At 44.8% G+C, this 17,991-nt stretch overlaps 1 protein-coding gene across 6 annotated transcripts in view; it reads left to right on the top strand.

Moving 5' to 3' along the window:
• VWA2 (von Willebrand factor A domain containing 2) overlaps positions 1-17,991 on the top strand; it is a 76,054-nt gene that overhangs the window by 22,092 nt on the left and 35,971 nt on the right. For 5 of the 6 annotated variants that reach the window (XM_034777917.1, XM_034777916.1, XM_034777921.1 and 2 more), the window contains exons 3-4: positions 7,410-7,484; positions 14,172-14,305. In XM_034777917.1, the coding sequence (XP_034633808.1) occupies positions 7,410-7,484; positions 14,172-14,305 (209 nt within the window). Of the gene's footprint in view, positions 1-7,409; positions 7,485-14,171; positions 14,306-17,550; positions 17,599-17,991 lie in introns of those variants that run through there. The other variant, XM_034777922.1, reaches the window with a different exon arrangement.

Here is a 17,991-nt window from a genome sequence, read left to right as displayed (position 1 = left end):
AAAAATAAATGGCTTCCAGAGGAGAGGAGCGGAAAGAAGCCAACCCATTTTTCAGAAGGGGTGAAGGGAGGAGCTGGTCTGAGGTTCTGGGCTCTTTCTGCTTTCTTCTTCCCTTTTGTGAAAATGGTGTTGGCTGCTCCCTCTCCACCCTCCTTTATCTAAAAACTCCTCTCACCTTCTGAGGGGTGGGAGATAGAACTTTTGCCTGCCTCCAGCAGCAGCTCTGACAGGCTGCTATTTTCCAGGAGGCGGAGAAGTTGAGAAGGCAGCCAATCAGTTGTTCTCCACCCCGCCCGGCAGTCCAAAAATTTTGAAGGCTGGAGTTTCTCCCCTCAGATTAGCTCCAGCAAGGGCCAAAATCACATTATTCACGGTACTTTGGCAAGAGTTGGCAACACCAAGCACACGTGTTTTGTGATCACATGACACAGGCATGGATGACAGTAACAAGATTTGCGTCCAAGCAACGCTGCCCCAGAAAAGCCACCTGGCTGTAGCTGCTGCCTGAACTCCAAGTGGCAGCTGTGAGTCTAAAGAGAACCTCGGATTGCAATCAAATGGGCAGCTACTGTTCTTGCCAGATCTTCTGGGTATAATACACGTTCAGCTGCACTTCTCTCAGACGGCCGTGACAGGGTCTCTCCAGCAGTCAGTGGAAAAATCACCCAGTCTCTGCCTGAGGTACTTCACATTCCTTAACAGTGAGAAGGAAAAGATTGCAGGGAAGTTGAGAGGAGGGAATTGGCCATGTGCGGCAGACTGAGAGGAGGTGCCTCGTTGCAATGCTCTCTAGCAGCAGGTTGAACCTGCAACAGTCTCTAGGCTTCTGCTGCATTCATAATCCAGTTCTTCAGTGCTGCAGCGAAGCTATAGAACATGCTTGAAGTGTCAGACTTATGCAGGAATACAATCGCAGTGCAATGATCCAGATCCAACGCCCAGTCAAGTCAATGGGAGCCTTTCCGTTGATTCAATGGCCACTGGATCAGGCCCAGTGTCATAAAGAAACTAGCACTCTTTTAACGGAACCCTTAGGAAAGCTTAGGAACCCTAGTCATGGACCCCATTGTGCTGGGCGCTGTACAAACACAGAACAAAAAGCTGGTATTAAGCACTACAGCTGGTATTAAGTGTTTGCAAGATCAGTCTCTAGGTAGAGACGTTCCCCTGAATTATTCATCCCTGTTATGCAAGCCGCAGGGGTGGCTGGGACAAGACTTTGGGGGTCAGTGCTCTGTATATGTCAGGAGTTATGGACATCCTCAGGGAAGCCAAGAGTTATTTTAATATTGAATTTTAGGGCCTGATCCAGCACCTATTGGAGTGGATAGAAAGATTCCCTTGGGCTGGGCCTTCACCAAAGCCCCAAAACCTGGGGTAGCACAGCAGACAGCATGTGAAACAGTGACACTGTGTGTGATGCTGGCAGTGTGGGACTGTGACGTGACTTCAAAAGAAGTCCCCGTCCTGATTGTAATACTGGATTAGCAATACTAAAAAGCAATGTTACGGCCAGGGCCCAGTTCAGACTCAGGGCCAAATCCTCCAAGTGCTATAATTTGGCCCACTGCTTTACACCAGCAGAGGATCTGGCCCCAGATATCAGCAGGTGCCGTGCAATTGAAGTCAATGGAGCTGCACCTGCAGATGCTAGGCCTAGATTAGGCCTTTAATAATTTCAAGTTGTATTTAATCATGAAAGCATCTTTTCTTGTTGATAAATCAGACCAGTGGCAGGTTGGTAGCGGATTTACAGTCTCTAACGTACAGTAGGACTGCCATGCTCTTAAGTGTCAAAAATGTCACTTCTGCAACATAGCTGTGCCCAGCAGGAGCCTCAGAAATGCCAATTTTAATTAAAAACCCTGATATTTAAATGCATATTCCAGTTTGTTCCTGGGGAGAAGTGCTTTGACCTTCTGGACCCTTTCATGGCTGGGCTGGGCAGAGTTTTCTTTTAGCAGCACTCCCAGTACTATAGCTTATTAACTAGTGCAGGGGTTCTCAAGCTGTGTCAAATGCTTTTCTGCATATAAAAGCCAGGACCAGTGTTAGGGGGTAGCAAGCAGGGCAGTTGCCTAGGGCCCCATGCCACAGGGGGCCCTGCAAAGCGAAGTTGTTCAGGCTTCAGCTTTAGCCCCGGGTGGCGGGGCTCAGAGCCTCGGGCTTCAGCACCATGTGGTAGGGCTTCGGCTTTCTGCCCTAACCCCCAGCAAGTCTAATGCCGGCCCTGCTTGGCAGAGCCCCCCTGGACCCCTGGATGAGAACCACTGAAGTAGTGCACCTAGTAAAGCCAGACATTAGCGAATGACACTTTGCAGCTGTAGGATCTTCCAGACATAAAGGGGAAAGGGCAATGTATTACCAACCATCCTGTTCATGAGAATCCACCCTGCGATAAGCCTGTCCCATCTCCAAGGAGTAGGAGCAGTGTTTTTGCCCTGGCTGGAAAGCCGCAGGGATACTGACAGCTTGGGGTTGCCTACAATGGCATGTCGTGCCTGATGTGAATATGAGCACAGTGATAACTATTCCTACGGCTGGACTCGGTCTCTAGCAGCAATAAAGAGGCAGGTCAGCAGGAACAAGTTATACTCTGTGTTTGTATGTTATGAGTAGGGCCCTATCAAATTCACGGTCCATTTTGGTCAATTTCACAATCATAAGATTTTTTAAATTGTAAATTTCATGATTTCGGCTATTTAAATCTTAAATTTCAGGGTCCTGTAATTGTAGTGGTTCTGACCCAAAAAGGAGTTGGGGGGGGGGGTCACAAGGTTATTGTAGGGGGGGATGTGGTACTGCTACCGTTACTTCTGCGCTGCTGCTGGTGGCAGTGCTGCCTTCAGAGCAGGGCAGCTGGAGAGTGGTGGCTGCTGGAGAGCTAGGTCATCAGTCAGCAGCCGCCACTCTCTGGCCACCTAGCTCTGAAGGCAGTGCAGAAGTAAGGGTGGCAATACCGCAAACCACCTAAAATAATCTTCCTCCCCCCCACCCCCACCCCGCAACTCCCTTTTGGGTCAGGACCCCCAATTTGAGAAATGCTGGTCTCCCCCAGGAAATCTGTATAGTATAGGGCAGTGGTTCTCAAACTTTTTTTTTTTTTTCCATGGACAACTTGAAAATTTCTGCGGGTCTCGGCAGACCACTTAATGATCTTTCCGAATGTGGTTTGTACCGTTAGCTAACTATTGTAAAGCACTTTGGATAAAAGTGCTATATAAAAAAACCTTAATCATTAACGTTCTTTTGTTCTACAAATAAAAGCACACAATTCATATTTTAATATCAGTAGTCTTACCTTTCTAATGTGATGGATGTGCCCTCTCTCCCCACTGTGGCAGCCCCCGAGCTGGCGCTGGGAATGAGGGGGATCTCTCTCTCCCCCCTGCCAGGGCAGCCCCCGAGCTGGGGCTGGGAATGAGGGGGATCTCTCTCTCTCCCCTGCCAGGGCAGCCCCCGAGCTGGGGCTGGGAAGGAGGGGGGTCTCTCCCTGGCAGCCACAGCCCTGGAGCTGCGGAAAGTTGCCTCTTTCTCTGGCCACCACAGCCCTGCATGTCCCAAATTCCCCCCACCCCCTCTTCTCACCCCACTGCCACCTACCCTCTATTCCCCACAAGGCTGCCACCTCACCTTACATGGGCATCTCCAGGGTCCAGGCACCTAATTAGTGGAGCCACGCCTGCGCAGCTCTACTAATTAAGTGGGTGGCCCTTGAGTCTCTTGTGTGTGGCTGCCCAGGCGTGCACCTTAGAGAGAACTATCCGCGGACCACCTGAACAGAGTTCCTGGACCACTGATGGTCCTCGGACCACATTTTGAGAACCTCTGCTGTAGAGGGTTGACTCTCTGCGCTGCTTGAGCCCCATTTTGAAGGCTCAAGTGGGTTCTAAGTAGTGTATGGTCTTTACGGTGGCTCTCAACATGAGAGAATTTACTATCCTTAAATATTTACCGTTGGGGCGAGGGGCGAGGCAGTGAAAAAGGGATGAACGTTTTCGGTTAAGCAATGAGTGCAAATATAGATGGCAATAGCTGTCCAATGTATGACTGGGCTGCAGAGTTCACACAAATCTTATATGTTACAACCTGGGCCAGTCCCCCACTGTACAGTCATCAGGTGAGGGGTCTCAAGTGCTGCTGAGCCCACTGGCTCTGGAGAGAGTGTAATCACTATTTCTAGCTCTGGGACTATAGGGCAGGTTCAGATATCCTGTTTAACACCCTTCTTTGGGACATGAGGCACTACTGCCCAGCCACCCTAGATGCTGAAATGAGTGTCTGAAACCTCCTGAGCCCCCGCAGTTGCTAATATGTACTCACCCCTAGAGGTCCACTTAGGCTATAGCCTCTGGACTTCTAGTTTAATCCCTCTAGAGACATTGTGGCAGGAAAGCCGGGAATACAGGCTTAGCAAAGGAATTTCTTACCCACAGAAACTTTGCTCTGAAAACACTTGAGAGTTACAGGTCTCTGAAAACAAAACAAAGGTCCTGAGACACATCCAGTTGGATATCACCCATTCTTGTGAGGTTTGTCAGCATTTCAGGTTGGACCAAGTCCCTCCTGCAAGTCCTTCTCAGATGTGTCCATGGTCAGCCCCCATGCCCTGCATGGAGCAGCACCCCACTCTTAAGTCTCTGTCTGTTTGCCATATGGCGGAATTTTCTTTTAGACCCTGTCCTAACAGATGAAGAGGAACTGATCACAGAATTAAAAATTAATGGTAGCTTGGGTACAAGCGATTGTGACTTGATCACACTTAGAATGTGCGAGCAGAATGAAGGCCAGACCAGTAATATATACACTTCGTGCTGTAATAGGGCCAATTTCACAAAGCTGAAAACAACTATGAGCCCAATCAGCTGGGAGGAAGAACTAGAAAAATATGAATAATTGGGAATAATTTCAGAACACCTTACTAGATGCCCCAAAAGCCACAATGCCACAATCGAGGAAGAAGACTATGTTGGTTAAAAAAAGACTTGGTTTAGAGGGGAAGTGAAGTCCGCTATAAAAAATAATATATTACAAATTGAGGAAAGGGGAAGTTGATAGTAATGAATATAAATTAGAAGGTAGGAATTGTAGAAAATTGATAAGGGAAATCAAGGGACACAAGACCTCCAGAGTTGAGGACAATAAGGAGGGTTTTTTTTTAATATATTAGGAACAAAAAGAATTCTGATAATGGTCCATTATTAGATGGAAATGGTAGCGTTACAATAATAAGGCAGAAAAGTGTTCAATAGATATTTCTATTCTGTATTGGAGGAAGACACAGATTATGTAGTCTCATCAGATGGTGATGAGAGAACACTTTCCATTCCACCAGTTCCTCTGTAGGATTAAACAGATTACACATTTTAAAATCAGCAGGTCCAGATATGTTGCATCCAAGAGTTTTAAAAGACCTGGTTGAGTAGCTCACTGGACCATTAATGTTGGTTTTCAATAACTCTTGGAGCACTGGGGAAGTTCCAGAAGACTGGAAGAAAGCTAATGTTGTGCCAGTTTTTAAAAAGGGTAAGCAGGATGGCCCAGGTAATTATAAGCCTATCAGCTTGACGTCCATCCCAGCAAAGATAATGGAGCAGATGATATGGGACTCGATTAATAAAGAACAAAGAAGGGTATATGTAATTAATGCAAATCAGCATGTGTTTATGGAAAACAGATCCTATTAAACTAACTTGATATCTTTTTTGATGAGATTACCTTTAATCAGCCAAACTGGTAATAGTGTTAACGTAACATACATAGACTTCTTTAAGACATTTGATTTGGTACCGCATGACATCTTGATTGGAAAAAAAAGTAGAACAAATAAAATTAACATGGCACATGTTAGCCAGTTTTTAATCTACTTAACTGAGAGGTCTCAATGTAAATGGGAAATCGTCAGTGAGGGGGTATGTTTCCAGTGGGGTCCCCCAGGGATCAGTTATTGACCCTGTTCTATTTAACATTTTTATCAATGACCTGGAAGAAAACCTAAAATCATGACTGATAAAGTTTGCAGATGACCAAAAAATTGGGGGAGTAGTAAATAATGAAGAGGACAGGTCACTGATTCAGCGCGATCTGGTTCTCTGGGCTCAAGCAAACAATATGCGTTTTAATACGGCTAAATGCAAATATATACATCTAGGAACAAAGAATGTAGGCCATACTTGCAGAATGGAGTCTCTATCTTGGGAAGTAGTGACTCTGAAAAAGATTTTGAGGTCGTGGTGGATAATCAGCTGAACATAAGCTCCCTGTGTAATGCTGTGGCCGAAAGAGCTGATGCAATCCTGGAATGCATAAAGGGAGAATCTCAAATAGGAGTAGAGAGGTTATTTTACCTCTGTATTTGGCACTGGGGCGACCACTGCTGAACTACTGTTCCCAGTTCTGGTGTCCTCAGTTCAAGAAGGATATCGGTATATTGCAATGTTCAGGGAAGAGCCATGAGAATGATTACGGGATTAGAAAACGTGCCTTAGAGTGATAGACTTAAAGAATTTAATCTATTTATTTTAACAAAGAGAAGGTTAAGGGATGACTTAATTACAGTCTATAAGTACCTAGATGGGGAGCAAACATTTAATAATGGGCTCTTCAATGTAGCAGAGAAAGGTCTTAACGCGATCCAATGGCTGGGAATTGAAACGAGACAAATTAAGATTGGAAATAATGCGTACATTTTTAAGAATGAGAGCAACTAACCTTTGGAACAATTTACCAAGTGTCGTGGTGGATTCTCCATCACTAACCATTTTTTAAATCAAGGTTGGATGTTTTTCTGAAAGCTCTGCTCTAGGAATTATTTTGGGGAAGTTCTATGAACTGTGGTATACAAGAGGTCAGAGTAGATTATCATAATGGTGCCTTCTGGCCTTAGAATATATGCATCTATAACTCAAATAAAGCCTAGAAATCCACCAAATGTGAGGTGTGTCATAGCAGTCAGAAAAGTGGCGCTGTACGCTGGCACATTGATATAACACGTCAGCTGTGTCTTTTACTTCACAATCAGATCTCCTAGTACTACTGACTTTAAAAAAAACCTATTTGATTAGTGCATCCTGCTATGCTCCTTCTGCAGAACAGAGTTCTGGTGATCTCAGCATGTTCACTGTTCCTGTTGAGGATACAGGAATCAAAACACTACTTGATTTTTCCAATCCCAATCTGAATTGGGAACCCTAATTAGAAAATATTTTGAGTTATAAACTTGGCACGTTTCAGAGAGTAAATTAGAACCCCAAGAAACATTGTTTTTGCAAATTCTTTTCTGCTCCTACCCACCCACTTTAATTAGTCGGTGTCTGGGTCACTAGCATGAATGAATGCCCTGCAGAAGTATTTTTAAATAGTTTAGAAATAATCCGATTAATGGGTTAATATATATTTGATCCCCACAGTGCTGCTCACATGGGGACTACAAGAACTTCATGCCAACCAGGAGACAATTGTCAAGATTTCTGCTGCTGGCCGACGTAAGTTTGTTTTTATAAACTAGAAATTCAAACTCCTAATCCTTACCTTCAAGCAGGGCCGTCCTTAGGCATAGGCGGCTGCGTAGGGCACCCAAAAATTTGGTGCACCCCTGGGTCTTGGTGTCCACCTTCCTGCCTCTTCCTATCCCTGTTGTGACCCTTCCTGCAGGCTCCCACCACAGCTGGCTGCTGCAGCCTGGTGAATCTTCCTCAGGAAGGGGTCTAGTTAAAAGTGAAAAAGCCTCCAGCCGGCCAGACCTGTTAGCACAACATTGAAACTGTTAAAGAGCCATTCAAGTGGTAAGAAGCCAGTTAACAGGCATTTGCCAACCCCTAGGTATATACTGACAGGTTTCAGAGCAGCAGCCGTGTTAGTCTGTATCCGCAAAAAGAACAGGAGTACTTGTGGCACCTTAGAGACTAACGAATTTGTTAGTCTCTAAGGTGCCACAAGTACTCCTGTTCTTTTTTAGGTATATACTGTCAGTTTCTGAATTTACTGACAAAAACAGTTGTGCATTAATGTAATATTTACTCAGACCCTAGTTTAAAATTTGCTTTAAAAATATTTCATTCGAAGATTGCTAAAGATTATAAAATCGCATCTCTAAAAAATCCTGGCATAGATTTTTAGATGCACAATCTGAGTATTCATCTTTAGCCTTAAATGCTTGGATCTTCAGACACTTTTTTTTTTTAATAAATCCCTCAAAAGACTACCCTTATCTAAAATACACATTTTAATTTCAATTACTATAGTACAAAAAACTTGCTTCTGAAGTCTTCCTGTCCTTTCTGTCCATCCCTTTCTTTCTTCACTCGCCTGTTGAAGAGAGCCCTTAAAGGGACAACACCCCTTTCCTTCCAGATAGCTGGACAAACGAGTTTCCCTTTCTTTACTTCTGACTATTTGATTAGTTTTAAGAGACCCCTCCAGCAAAATCGGTACTTAATAAGATATAAAATCCTTTGTTATGCCTAAAATCTTTAGAAACATATTTTTAAAGTTGGTGTAATTTGATAAACATGTCTATTGTTATGGAGATCACACAAAGTAAGTTAGTGTTCCCTTTTTCTAAAAGCAATGAATTTTGTTATGAACACACTAAACCTCTGTGACTGATGAATTTAAAATAATGTCTTTGTTTCAGTGAGTTAAATATGTAGTAATTTGGAATGATTACTTTATGGAGGCTTAAGAGTACATTTAAAATATAAAATCAGCTTAGAAATACTGATTAAGAAAATGTAAAACAGAGAAGAGCTGCATCATTTATTCCATAATATTTAATGCTGTATTTAGCAGGACAGCTGACTTGCCCTAACTACAAAGTTTTTGCAAATAAATCTGACAAATTTCAGGGTATATCAAAATACCTGTGACTGACATTTTTCTTCCCAAATGTAGTGCTTTTAATTAGGTACCTTCTGCATGTCCAGTCTTCACCATCTGGCATGCAGTAGAAAACGTGCTCCCTTTTCTTTTGAAAAAATCCTCTTCTGCAATTTCTTTCTAATGTCATTTACTTCATGTGGGTTCAGGGATTTGGCTGGAAGGGGGTGAGCAGGGAGGGGGAAGGAAGAGAGGAGGGAGGCAGTGGGGAGAGGGCGGGGCCTGGGCAGAGTGGGGGCGGGGCCTGGGGCACAGCAGGGGTGGAGTATGGGCGGGGCCACAGGCAGAAGAGGTGGGCTGGGGAGCTAGCCTCCCCAAGCGGCAGCTTCACCCACCGCCCGTGACAGCAGGTAAGAGCAGGTTGGCTCCCGCACACCCAGCGCACGCTGCAGCCTCCTTAGGCAGGGGCCATATTCACAGAGCCGAATGCGCTGGCACCGTGCATCCTGCATGAGGGAGAGGGTATGGGGGTCTCTGTGGGGAACTGTGACTCTCCACCTTGTCTCTTGCCCCTCCCCCGCGGCTGCTGTCAGGCACAGGGGCACCAGTTTAATAATACTGCATAGGGCCCCATAAATCCTTCAAGGCTTTGCCCAGCTCTGCTACTGCTGCCTACATCACCTTTCCCCCTGCTTTTGCGCTCACTCTCCACCCTGCTAACTCCCCCTTCCCCTAATGGGTACTTACATCAAGACTCCCCCAGATGCTATGTTCCTTGCAACCTCAATCTACTCTTTCAGATTTCAGGCTTGTTTATTTCAGTTGGTTTTTGTTCCACCACTTCAGACTTCTTGCCTAAATTTGTTCCCTCAAACCTAAATGTAATATTTCAGCATATTAACCCCTGGTTCCCCACTCAAGTTAGTTATGTGTTTAACAGAGGAACCAACAGGATAGTCTGAGCCAGGATGGTCTTGTAATTAAGGTACTGTATAGTGACTCAGAAGACCTCAGTTCTGTTCCAGGTTCTGCCACAGGCTTCCTGGGTGATCTTTGGTAAATTACATCATCTCTCTGTCCTTCAGTTCCCCCTGTGTGAAATGGTGATAATGCTTCCCCACAGAGAGGTGTTGTGAGAATCAATTTGTGCAGCCGTGGTGGTGGGGATCATATTAAGTACCTCGATAGTCAGATAGAGGTGTATGTAACAAAATTATATTGCATGATCTTTTACCGTGACCTTCATTTTCCAGTGTCCATTGTCCAACTTAAAGCATAAGCTCCTGTTGGCTGGGACCTGCCTGGTTTTGAACTTGTCTGTAACACACAATTCATCCTTATCATATTAGAGACTTAAAGAATGATGGAAAAGAGACTTCCTCCTCATTCTGGGTGTTTATTTCTTAATTACATTCATTTGAAGTCTGCAACAGCTGTAGAAACAGCAGTCCAGGAGGACTTAGTTATGCAGCAATAGAAAAACAATCAGATAAGATGAGGCTGCTTTGAACTATCTCTATATCATACATCAGGGGAAGTGATGCATCCGAAGAAGTGAGGTTTTTACTCACGAAAGCTTATGCCCAAATAAATCTGTTAGTCTTTAAGGTGCCACCAGACTCTTTGTTGTCTCTATATCATACATTAGCCAAGCTGTAACAGCCGCAGCCCGGTTGTGTCCCTAGCCAATGCTAGTGCAGCAAATGAAAGTGACTAGAGGGAATCCAATGAGCACAAGGAAAACAAAAAAATGAGTGGGCATTATTCTGCAGATACACTGTGCATTGGTGCTCTTGATCTGTTTGTTATTCAGGGTCATACGCAGGGGCATGGTGTTCCATAAAGATGTTACCTCATAGCTCTAATATCTGTATCTGGTTGATTAGGACATGGAGCAGCTAACAATATTAATATGGTTACTGACGTCCCTAGCAGTGTTTTGGGAGGCTTTGTAATGTCATGGGGACATGTCTTCCAGATTCTTTCCCCAGTAAGACAGAAGAGTCTCCAGAGAATCCTTACTGGGTTTGTCACTGACCCCAGTACGGGTTAGGGCAGGATTTTTGGAGTTTAATCTGGGCGGTGTGAATACTCATGCAGAGCAGACATGACCAACGAAGCTCATAGTTACGCACCTCACTGATGGGTCTCAGTGCTTTGATTTCAAACATGGAGGCAGAGCTGCTGAAGTGTGAACAGCACTAGCAATGAGGCCCAGTTTGCCTGCTATAGCTTGTCTGGAACTGTTGTCTTAATTTTGGTGTTCCAGCCGATTGAGGAGTGGAATGAACTTGCAAAGAACAGGACTTCTGAGAGAATGAGGTTACCGTATAACAAAACCCGGTGACCCAGAATGGAATGCTTTAAAACTTTCAATCCTTTATAATCTGCCATTAGAAAATCCTAATTATAAACACACTTTCTCACTACTAGGAATGAAACAATTGTGATGATAAAATGTGTCTGGGAGGAGAAGTGACTGGTGAGGGGGAGAGGGGCACTGGCCACAAATGCTTTTTTTATAGCTGGACCATTAAAAAGGACTCCAGTTATAGATGGAACACCCTTTACACCTTCTTCTGTATTTACTGCTTTCTGCTTCCGGACATGGCATCTCAGTTTCCCTCAAAAATGCTGCAGGGGTCTTTAAAATTTGCTCTGAACATAGCACTGACATTAAGGACTCAGTGAATTTTTTCTCCCCTCTTAAAATTTCTCCTGGTGTTACCTGGCAGAGGAGCAACTGTGCACATGTATTTCGGGATGGAGCATTGTCTAGTAGTTACTGCTAGACTAGAGATTAGGAGTCAGGACTTCTGGATTCTGTTCTCAGCTTTGTCAAAACACTCATTTTAAGGGATTTAGATAATTGGTTCCCATTAGGAGCCTGTGAAGATCACAGGTAAACTGAAGGCCAGAGAATCTAAAGCAATCTGGCATTATAATACAGGTTGATTTTTGGAATACTGACGTATCTCTAGGCTTAACCACTTCACCATTGTAAAGCACTTTCAGCTCCTCAGCTGAAGGATGTCCTGTACGTGCCAGCTGTTCTAGTAGTTGCTTATCAGTTCCAGCTCAGTGGGAGGCCATGGTTTATGCCAAGTTTCCATTTGATCTCTTGGAAATTCCAGAGTGGGAGAAAGTTTGCATGAGGGGTAGGAGGTGCCTTTTGGTTTTCCATCCATTTCTCTGGCGCCACTACGTAACCATGCTTCCTTGGGATAATTCCACTCCCCTGCTTTGAGGAGTGAGATTTCTGAGGTTGCCTCCAAACCAGCGTCCCCTACGCAGCAATGCGATGCATGCTCTGCTTCCTGAGCTGAATGTCATGCTTGTGACAGGCTGCTGAAAAACTGTAAGGATTTGTGGCTGCTCTGCCAATGTCAGGGGCGTGTCCTCTTCCCTATTACCCGGCCTTTTCCCAAATTCCAGGAAGTGTTTTGGTTTGAGTGTCTCTGCAGGGACTGAAGAGGGAGCCTCGGTTTAATCTTTGTCGGTGAAAACCATCAGCTTCCACCTTGGCGCGGACACTCCCAGCAGCTAGTAATTACTGAGCAAACCTGTTCACACATGCCTCGGTGACACCAGGACATCATCTCAGTGCAGCCCGAAGCTAGGCTGGTCTAGCCAAAACCTCAGAGCTGATCAGATCGTTTGTGGTTTTAAAATAGCATATTTGAAAAGAGGCTTTTCTGCTTTCTTCAGGGACAAAATGTTTCTGATTCAACTGCCCACTGGATATGTTGCAAGTTCTGACTGTGCATATATGTGTGTGTGGTGGTGTTGGGGAGCGGTTCTGTAACTTGTTTTTTGTTTGACATATCTCATGTAGGGCTGCAAAATGCTGAACGTTCCAATCCAGGAAAGCAAACAGGCTGCTTAAAATTAAGCACGTGCATAAGTGAAGTCAGTGGGCCGGGTCACCTGACCCAGGGCCGGCTCCAGGCACTAGCTTGCCAAGCAGGTGCTTGGGGCGGCCACTCCGGAGAGGGGCGGCACGTCCGGCTATTTGGAATTGCCTCACCCGCCGAATTGCTGCCACAGATCGTGATCATGGCTTTTTTTTTTTTTTTTTTTTTTTTTGCGCTGCTTGGGGCGGCAAAAGTCCTGGAGCCGGCCCTGACCTGACCACATGCTTATTAAGGGTTTCTCTAAGATATACCAGGGGCTGTTTTGGCTTCTCCGAGCCTCAGGATCAGGGGGCTGGAAAGATATATATATATATATATATATATATATATATATATATATATATATAGTCTGTGTGTGTGTGTAGATATATAGATATAGAGCTAGAGATCTATCTCTAGATATTTTTTTAAAGCCAACTGTTCTCCCACCACCCAAAACCTACTTTCTCTCCGCATAGATCAGGGTTGCTCTCCTCCCCAATTTTTTTAAGAGGTCATTAAAATTTTTCAATCAAATAGATTTCTTTTTGTTGTTGAAAAGTTGTTGACTTCTTTGAAATGTCTTTATTTTTGCTAAACGTATTGCAACATTTGCATTGAAATATATTTTGCACATATTCTCAAAATGCAAATTTTGATAACTGTTCTGATAAAAGCTTCAAAGATGTGAGTGTAAAAAAGGGGGGAGGAGATAATGGCTTGTTTCCAGCAACATTGATATTTTTCATGTAATTTATTTTTTACTTTTTCAACCACCTCTAATTTTTTGCCCTTCTATAATGCGCCTAATCCTAGACGTTCAGCTTTGGCACTTCTCTGTCTTATGGACCCCATTACCAGTGTTGCCCAGGAAGTCTGTAGCTCAGAAAGGTCTTTGAATCCTTATCTTCTAAATCCTATGCAAACACTAACCACTGGACCATCCTTCCTCTCTACAACTATACAACTCAAGTCTTCTATATCCATATATAAACTATAACCAGTCACTTTCTGCTCAGCCTTTTCTACATCATCCTGTGGATCATCTTAGTGGATGCTTAGCTGCACTGTCTCTGTGTTAAACAGAATCACTGAATACGTTAACTAAGAGCTTTTATACTCTTGCTTTAATTGAACTGGTAAAGACTCCCTAGGTTACTGAAATCTAAGGTGAGCATATGGGAAACCCCAAGTCGCAAGGATGAATTGTTTCTGGTACTGCAGTGCTGGGGGCCAGACCACAAAGTTACACTAGATTTTGGGGACTCCAAGGCTGGCCCCAGGACAATACAGTGGAAATCCCATATGCCGGATTTCTTGCTGTTTCTCTCTGGATGAGAGAAATCAATAATCAGCTGAATTTTCCTTTTTTTCTGTAAGCCTGGCTCACTGAATTCTGTTGTCACCTGTCACCTAAGTATAAATGTGCATCCTGACAGCATGTATCTTGTTCTCTTCCAGTGATGCAGTGCTCTGCTTCAGTAGATATCCTCCTGCTGTTAGATGGGTCATACAGCGTTGGCAAAGGAAGCTTTGAGAGGTCTAAGCACTTTGCAGGCAAACTCTGTGATGCCTTGAACATCAATCCGGATAGGGTGAGTGTGGCAGTAAATGTCTTGTTTTCGTTACAAACAGCACGGTTCTACCTGACACATCCAGAGACAATATGTGTAGAGTGAAGTGAAAAACATTAGAGTTGCTGGGAGGGAGGGATCCAAAGGTTATCCAGAATAGGATACCACAAGGTTCTATGAATATGCTGGATCGTATGTATACGTTGTAAATGTTTCAAAGTTCCATTTGGCGTTTAAAAACCTGGGACAAGATCTTGCAGACAAAAGGTTACAGCCAGAATTTTTAAAAGTGATTAGTGATTTTTGGATGCCTAAGTTGAGACTAATTAAAAGAGCCTGATTTTTCAGAGGACGGGTGCTCAATGCTTTCTGAAAATCGGGCCCCTTGAATTTGTCTCAAGTCAGGCACCCAAAAATCACAAATGACTTTTGGAAATCCTGGCTGCAGAATTTATCCCAGGGAAGTTAACCAGCCATCTGTATGGATATAAGTGATTATGAAGCCTGCAGAGGTCCTGTTTGTCCTCTCTTTTTAAAAGTATTCTGTATTCCAAAAATGAAGGGGTAGAATGGAAGGATTTCACTGCAAGCCATCAACCATGTTGTAAGGTGACTGGTGGCCTACAGACGCCTGCTTGCAATAAGTGTCTCAGATTTCCCTGTGGTGTGCGGTATTTGCCAATTAGTTCTGGAACTGTGCCTTTCGTGGCTAACCTTAACACTCAGGAACAGCTGTCATATCCAGCAAAGAACAAGTGAGGAGCTTCCAGTTGGATTTCCTGTCTCTACATGATTAAGAGTGATTTCTCCTTAAGCAACAACTATTGCCCTGTTCTTATGTCCCCACCTCGCCCCCATCCTCTGTGGAGTTCTAGTTTTTTGCTTGACAAGATACCAGGCACTTCCTGTTTCACCAAACACACAGGCACGATCTATCTGCCCGAGAGCTCATGCTACTATATAGTTGTAGCAGTAGCACAGTGTGCTGTAGGAGCTGATGTCCTGCAGATGACTGGCTGGGCAAGACATTCGAATCCAAGTATCTGGCATTTAGAGGGATCCATCCAGTATAAAATGAATTAAAATAAATGGGAAGGGAAGAGATCCAGTTCAGTTCCTCATTGTTTTCCTTTCTTATTTTTGATGTTGGCTTAAATCAAGGTCTAATTATGGGGTTAGACAACTAGGAAGATTTCCCATGAAAACTGAAACTGAATATACAGCGATGAAACAGTTTTGACTGTGCATTGTCATAGACCTATGGAAAACCTTACAGCTCCAGCTTTTAGGATTTTTTTTAAACACCCCATGGCCCCTTTTGGGACTTGCATATGTGTATCCCCAGGTCTTACCTGCTACCTGGAGGCTCCTGAGACCTTACATGCTTGAATGAACAATAACAGCCTTGCCTAAAATGTTCCGAGGGAAGGTTCGTGCTATCTCCAGCTCCGGTTCCTACCTTGCATATAGTCCCATGTGCCTAGTGTCAAGTCAGATTTGGTAACTGCCTGGAAGAGGTTGACTACTGTTCCTGTCTGTAACGAGGGAAAATGTTAGCTGCGCTTGAAATCTGTTCAGGTGACTACTCCACTCCCTCCTAAGGCCAGTCAGACACTGGACAGACTGGGACTAGATGAATGCAAGATAGGAACCCGGTAAGGAAGGAAATAGTGGGACTTAAGGCTTTGCTCCCAGCCATACATGTAATACTCTTCTGTTTAGTCTACTCCACTCTCTAATCGAGCGACACTGTAGGGATCAAGAAAATAAACCCACCCCTCTATCTCCGTCACTTTCCCATATTGCAGCAGGCCTTAAAGTTAGAGAGACAAAGCCAAATTTCACCACAGAGCCATGTATACATGAGGCTTTCCATAGTTTGCAGAATGCTGGAGGCGGGCGTTGTAGGAATGTGTGTGTCACTTGAATGGGCATAGGTGAGTTGGGTTGAACAGGCCTTTCAGTCAATGGCTTGTCAAAGAGAAGAAAACAGGCACTTACCTCTAGCAAGTAACCACACTGCAGACTTGGGCAAAGTGCGGGAATTCAGGTGCTGGATATCTCGAGTTTAGATGTAGCCTGCTGTCGGTTTTTTTTGTCCATTATCCTTCCCTTAGCCCAGTGGCTCTCAACCTATTTATCATTGTGGGCTGCATATGTGGCCCACAATGTGTTATGTGAGCCACATCCAATACTACTTGTATAGCCCTGAGCATGTCACATGGGCAGCAGCTGTGTGCTGATTGGTCCACGGGTTGAGAACCATTGACTTGGTCATTATGATATGTGCTTTCTGCCATCCCTCCTTTAGATAAGATACAACATAATATGAACATAAGAATGGCCCTACTGGGTCAGACCAAGGGTCCATCTAGCCCAGTATCCGTCTCCTGACAGTGGCCAGTGCCAGGTGCCCCAGAGGGAATGAACAGAACAGGTCAAGTGTTCCATCCCCTGTCACTCATTCCCAGCTTCTGGCAAACAGAGGCTAGGGACAACATTCCTGTCCATCCTGGCTAATAGCCATTGATGGACCTATCCTCCATTAATTTATCTAGTTCTTTTTTGACTCCTGTTATGGTCTTAGCCTTCACAACATCCTCTGGCAAGGAGTTCCACAGGTTGACTGTGCGTTGTGTGAAGAAATACTTCCTTTTATTTGTTTTAAACCTGCTGCCTATTAATTTCCTTTGGTGATCCCTAGTTCTTGTGTTATGAGAAGTAGTAAACAACACTTCCTTATCTACTTTCTCTATATAAAATCAAGATCTCAACTACTTGTGGCTGTTAACTCTTACAAGGAGTGTCATGGAATACTTAAGAGAATTAGGCTGGTTGTCGTGGCCAAATTCCAATCCAGGTCATTTACTCTGTCTACCTAAATTTCAGTTGGAAACAGTTTTATTTTTCACTTCCCTATTTAAGGCCTTTGTTTTGTCTTCTTGCTGCTGCTGTACGCCCCCAAGATGGCTGCTTTCAGTGGTGGCGGGGAGATCCCTGCATCCACCACTTGTACAGTGCTTTGGGATGAAGAGTGATGGTATAAATATACATTCAATAATATTATCAGCTCACACTGACTGCTGCTGCCTGCTTTGTGTGGGTAACACTGAGCTGCTGGCAACCCCTCCTGAGGCTCTGAGTGATGTTTGGAAGTGAACTTTGGCCTCATTTATGTCCAGGATGGGCACATAAAGGAGCTTTAGCAGAGGTGGTGGGGAATGTTTCCGCCCTCACAAAATCTTGCTGAGGCAAGAGAAAGGGCTGGAGCAACTGCTGTGATGCATGGGGATGGGACGGCTGCTGGGGAGCAGGTAGGAACTGTTCTCCTTTCCCCATCTGCTTTCACTTGGCCAATCGTAGCAGCCACGCTAGCTGGGGCGGGTGTGCAGGTACTGCACAGGGGTGACAGAGTACGGCCCCAGCCAGCCAGGAGAGGTGGCTGCTCATGTGAGTCTCCAGCCCAGCCTTCCAGCCACAGCAGGACCCAGTGGAGATATCCAGCCTGGTGGAGGGGCAGGAGCATATGCACCAGCTGCTGGGGTGGGGGACAGGGCACAGGCACCAGGGCAGAGGGAAGGAGTGTCAGCACACAGGGCAACAGCTGCTGAGGAGTGAGGGAGGCACAGGGCGCCATCCGCCAAGGAACTGCTGTAGGAATGGCAGTAAGAACTGCCAGGGCTCCTAGAGCTGGCTGCCTCCGTGGA

This window comes from Trachemys scripta, chromosome 7 (genome assembly GCF_013100865.1).
Source record: "Trachemys scripta elegans isolate TJP31775 chromosome 7, CAS_Tse_1.0, whole genome shotgun sequence".
Classification (NCBI taxonomy): Eukaryota; Metazoa; Chordata; order Testudines; family Emydidae; genus Trachemys; species Trachemys scripta.
The sequence above is the reverse complement of the archived record's forward strand: the minus strand, read 5'-3'. Positions and strand labels throughout refer to the sequence as shown.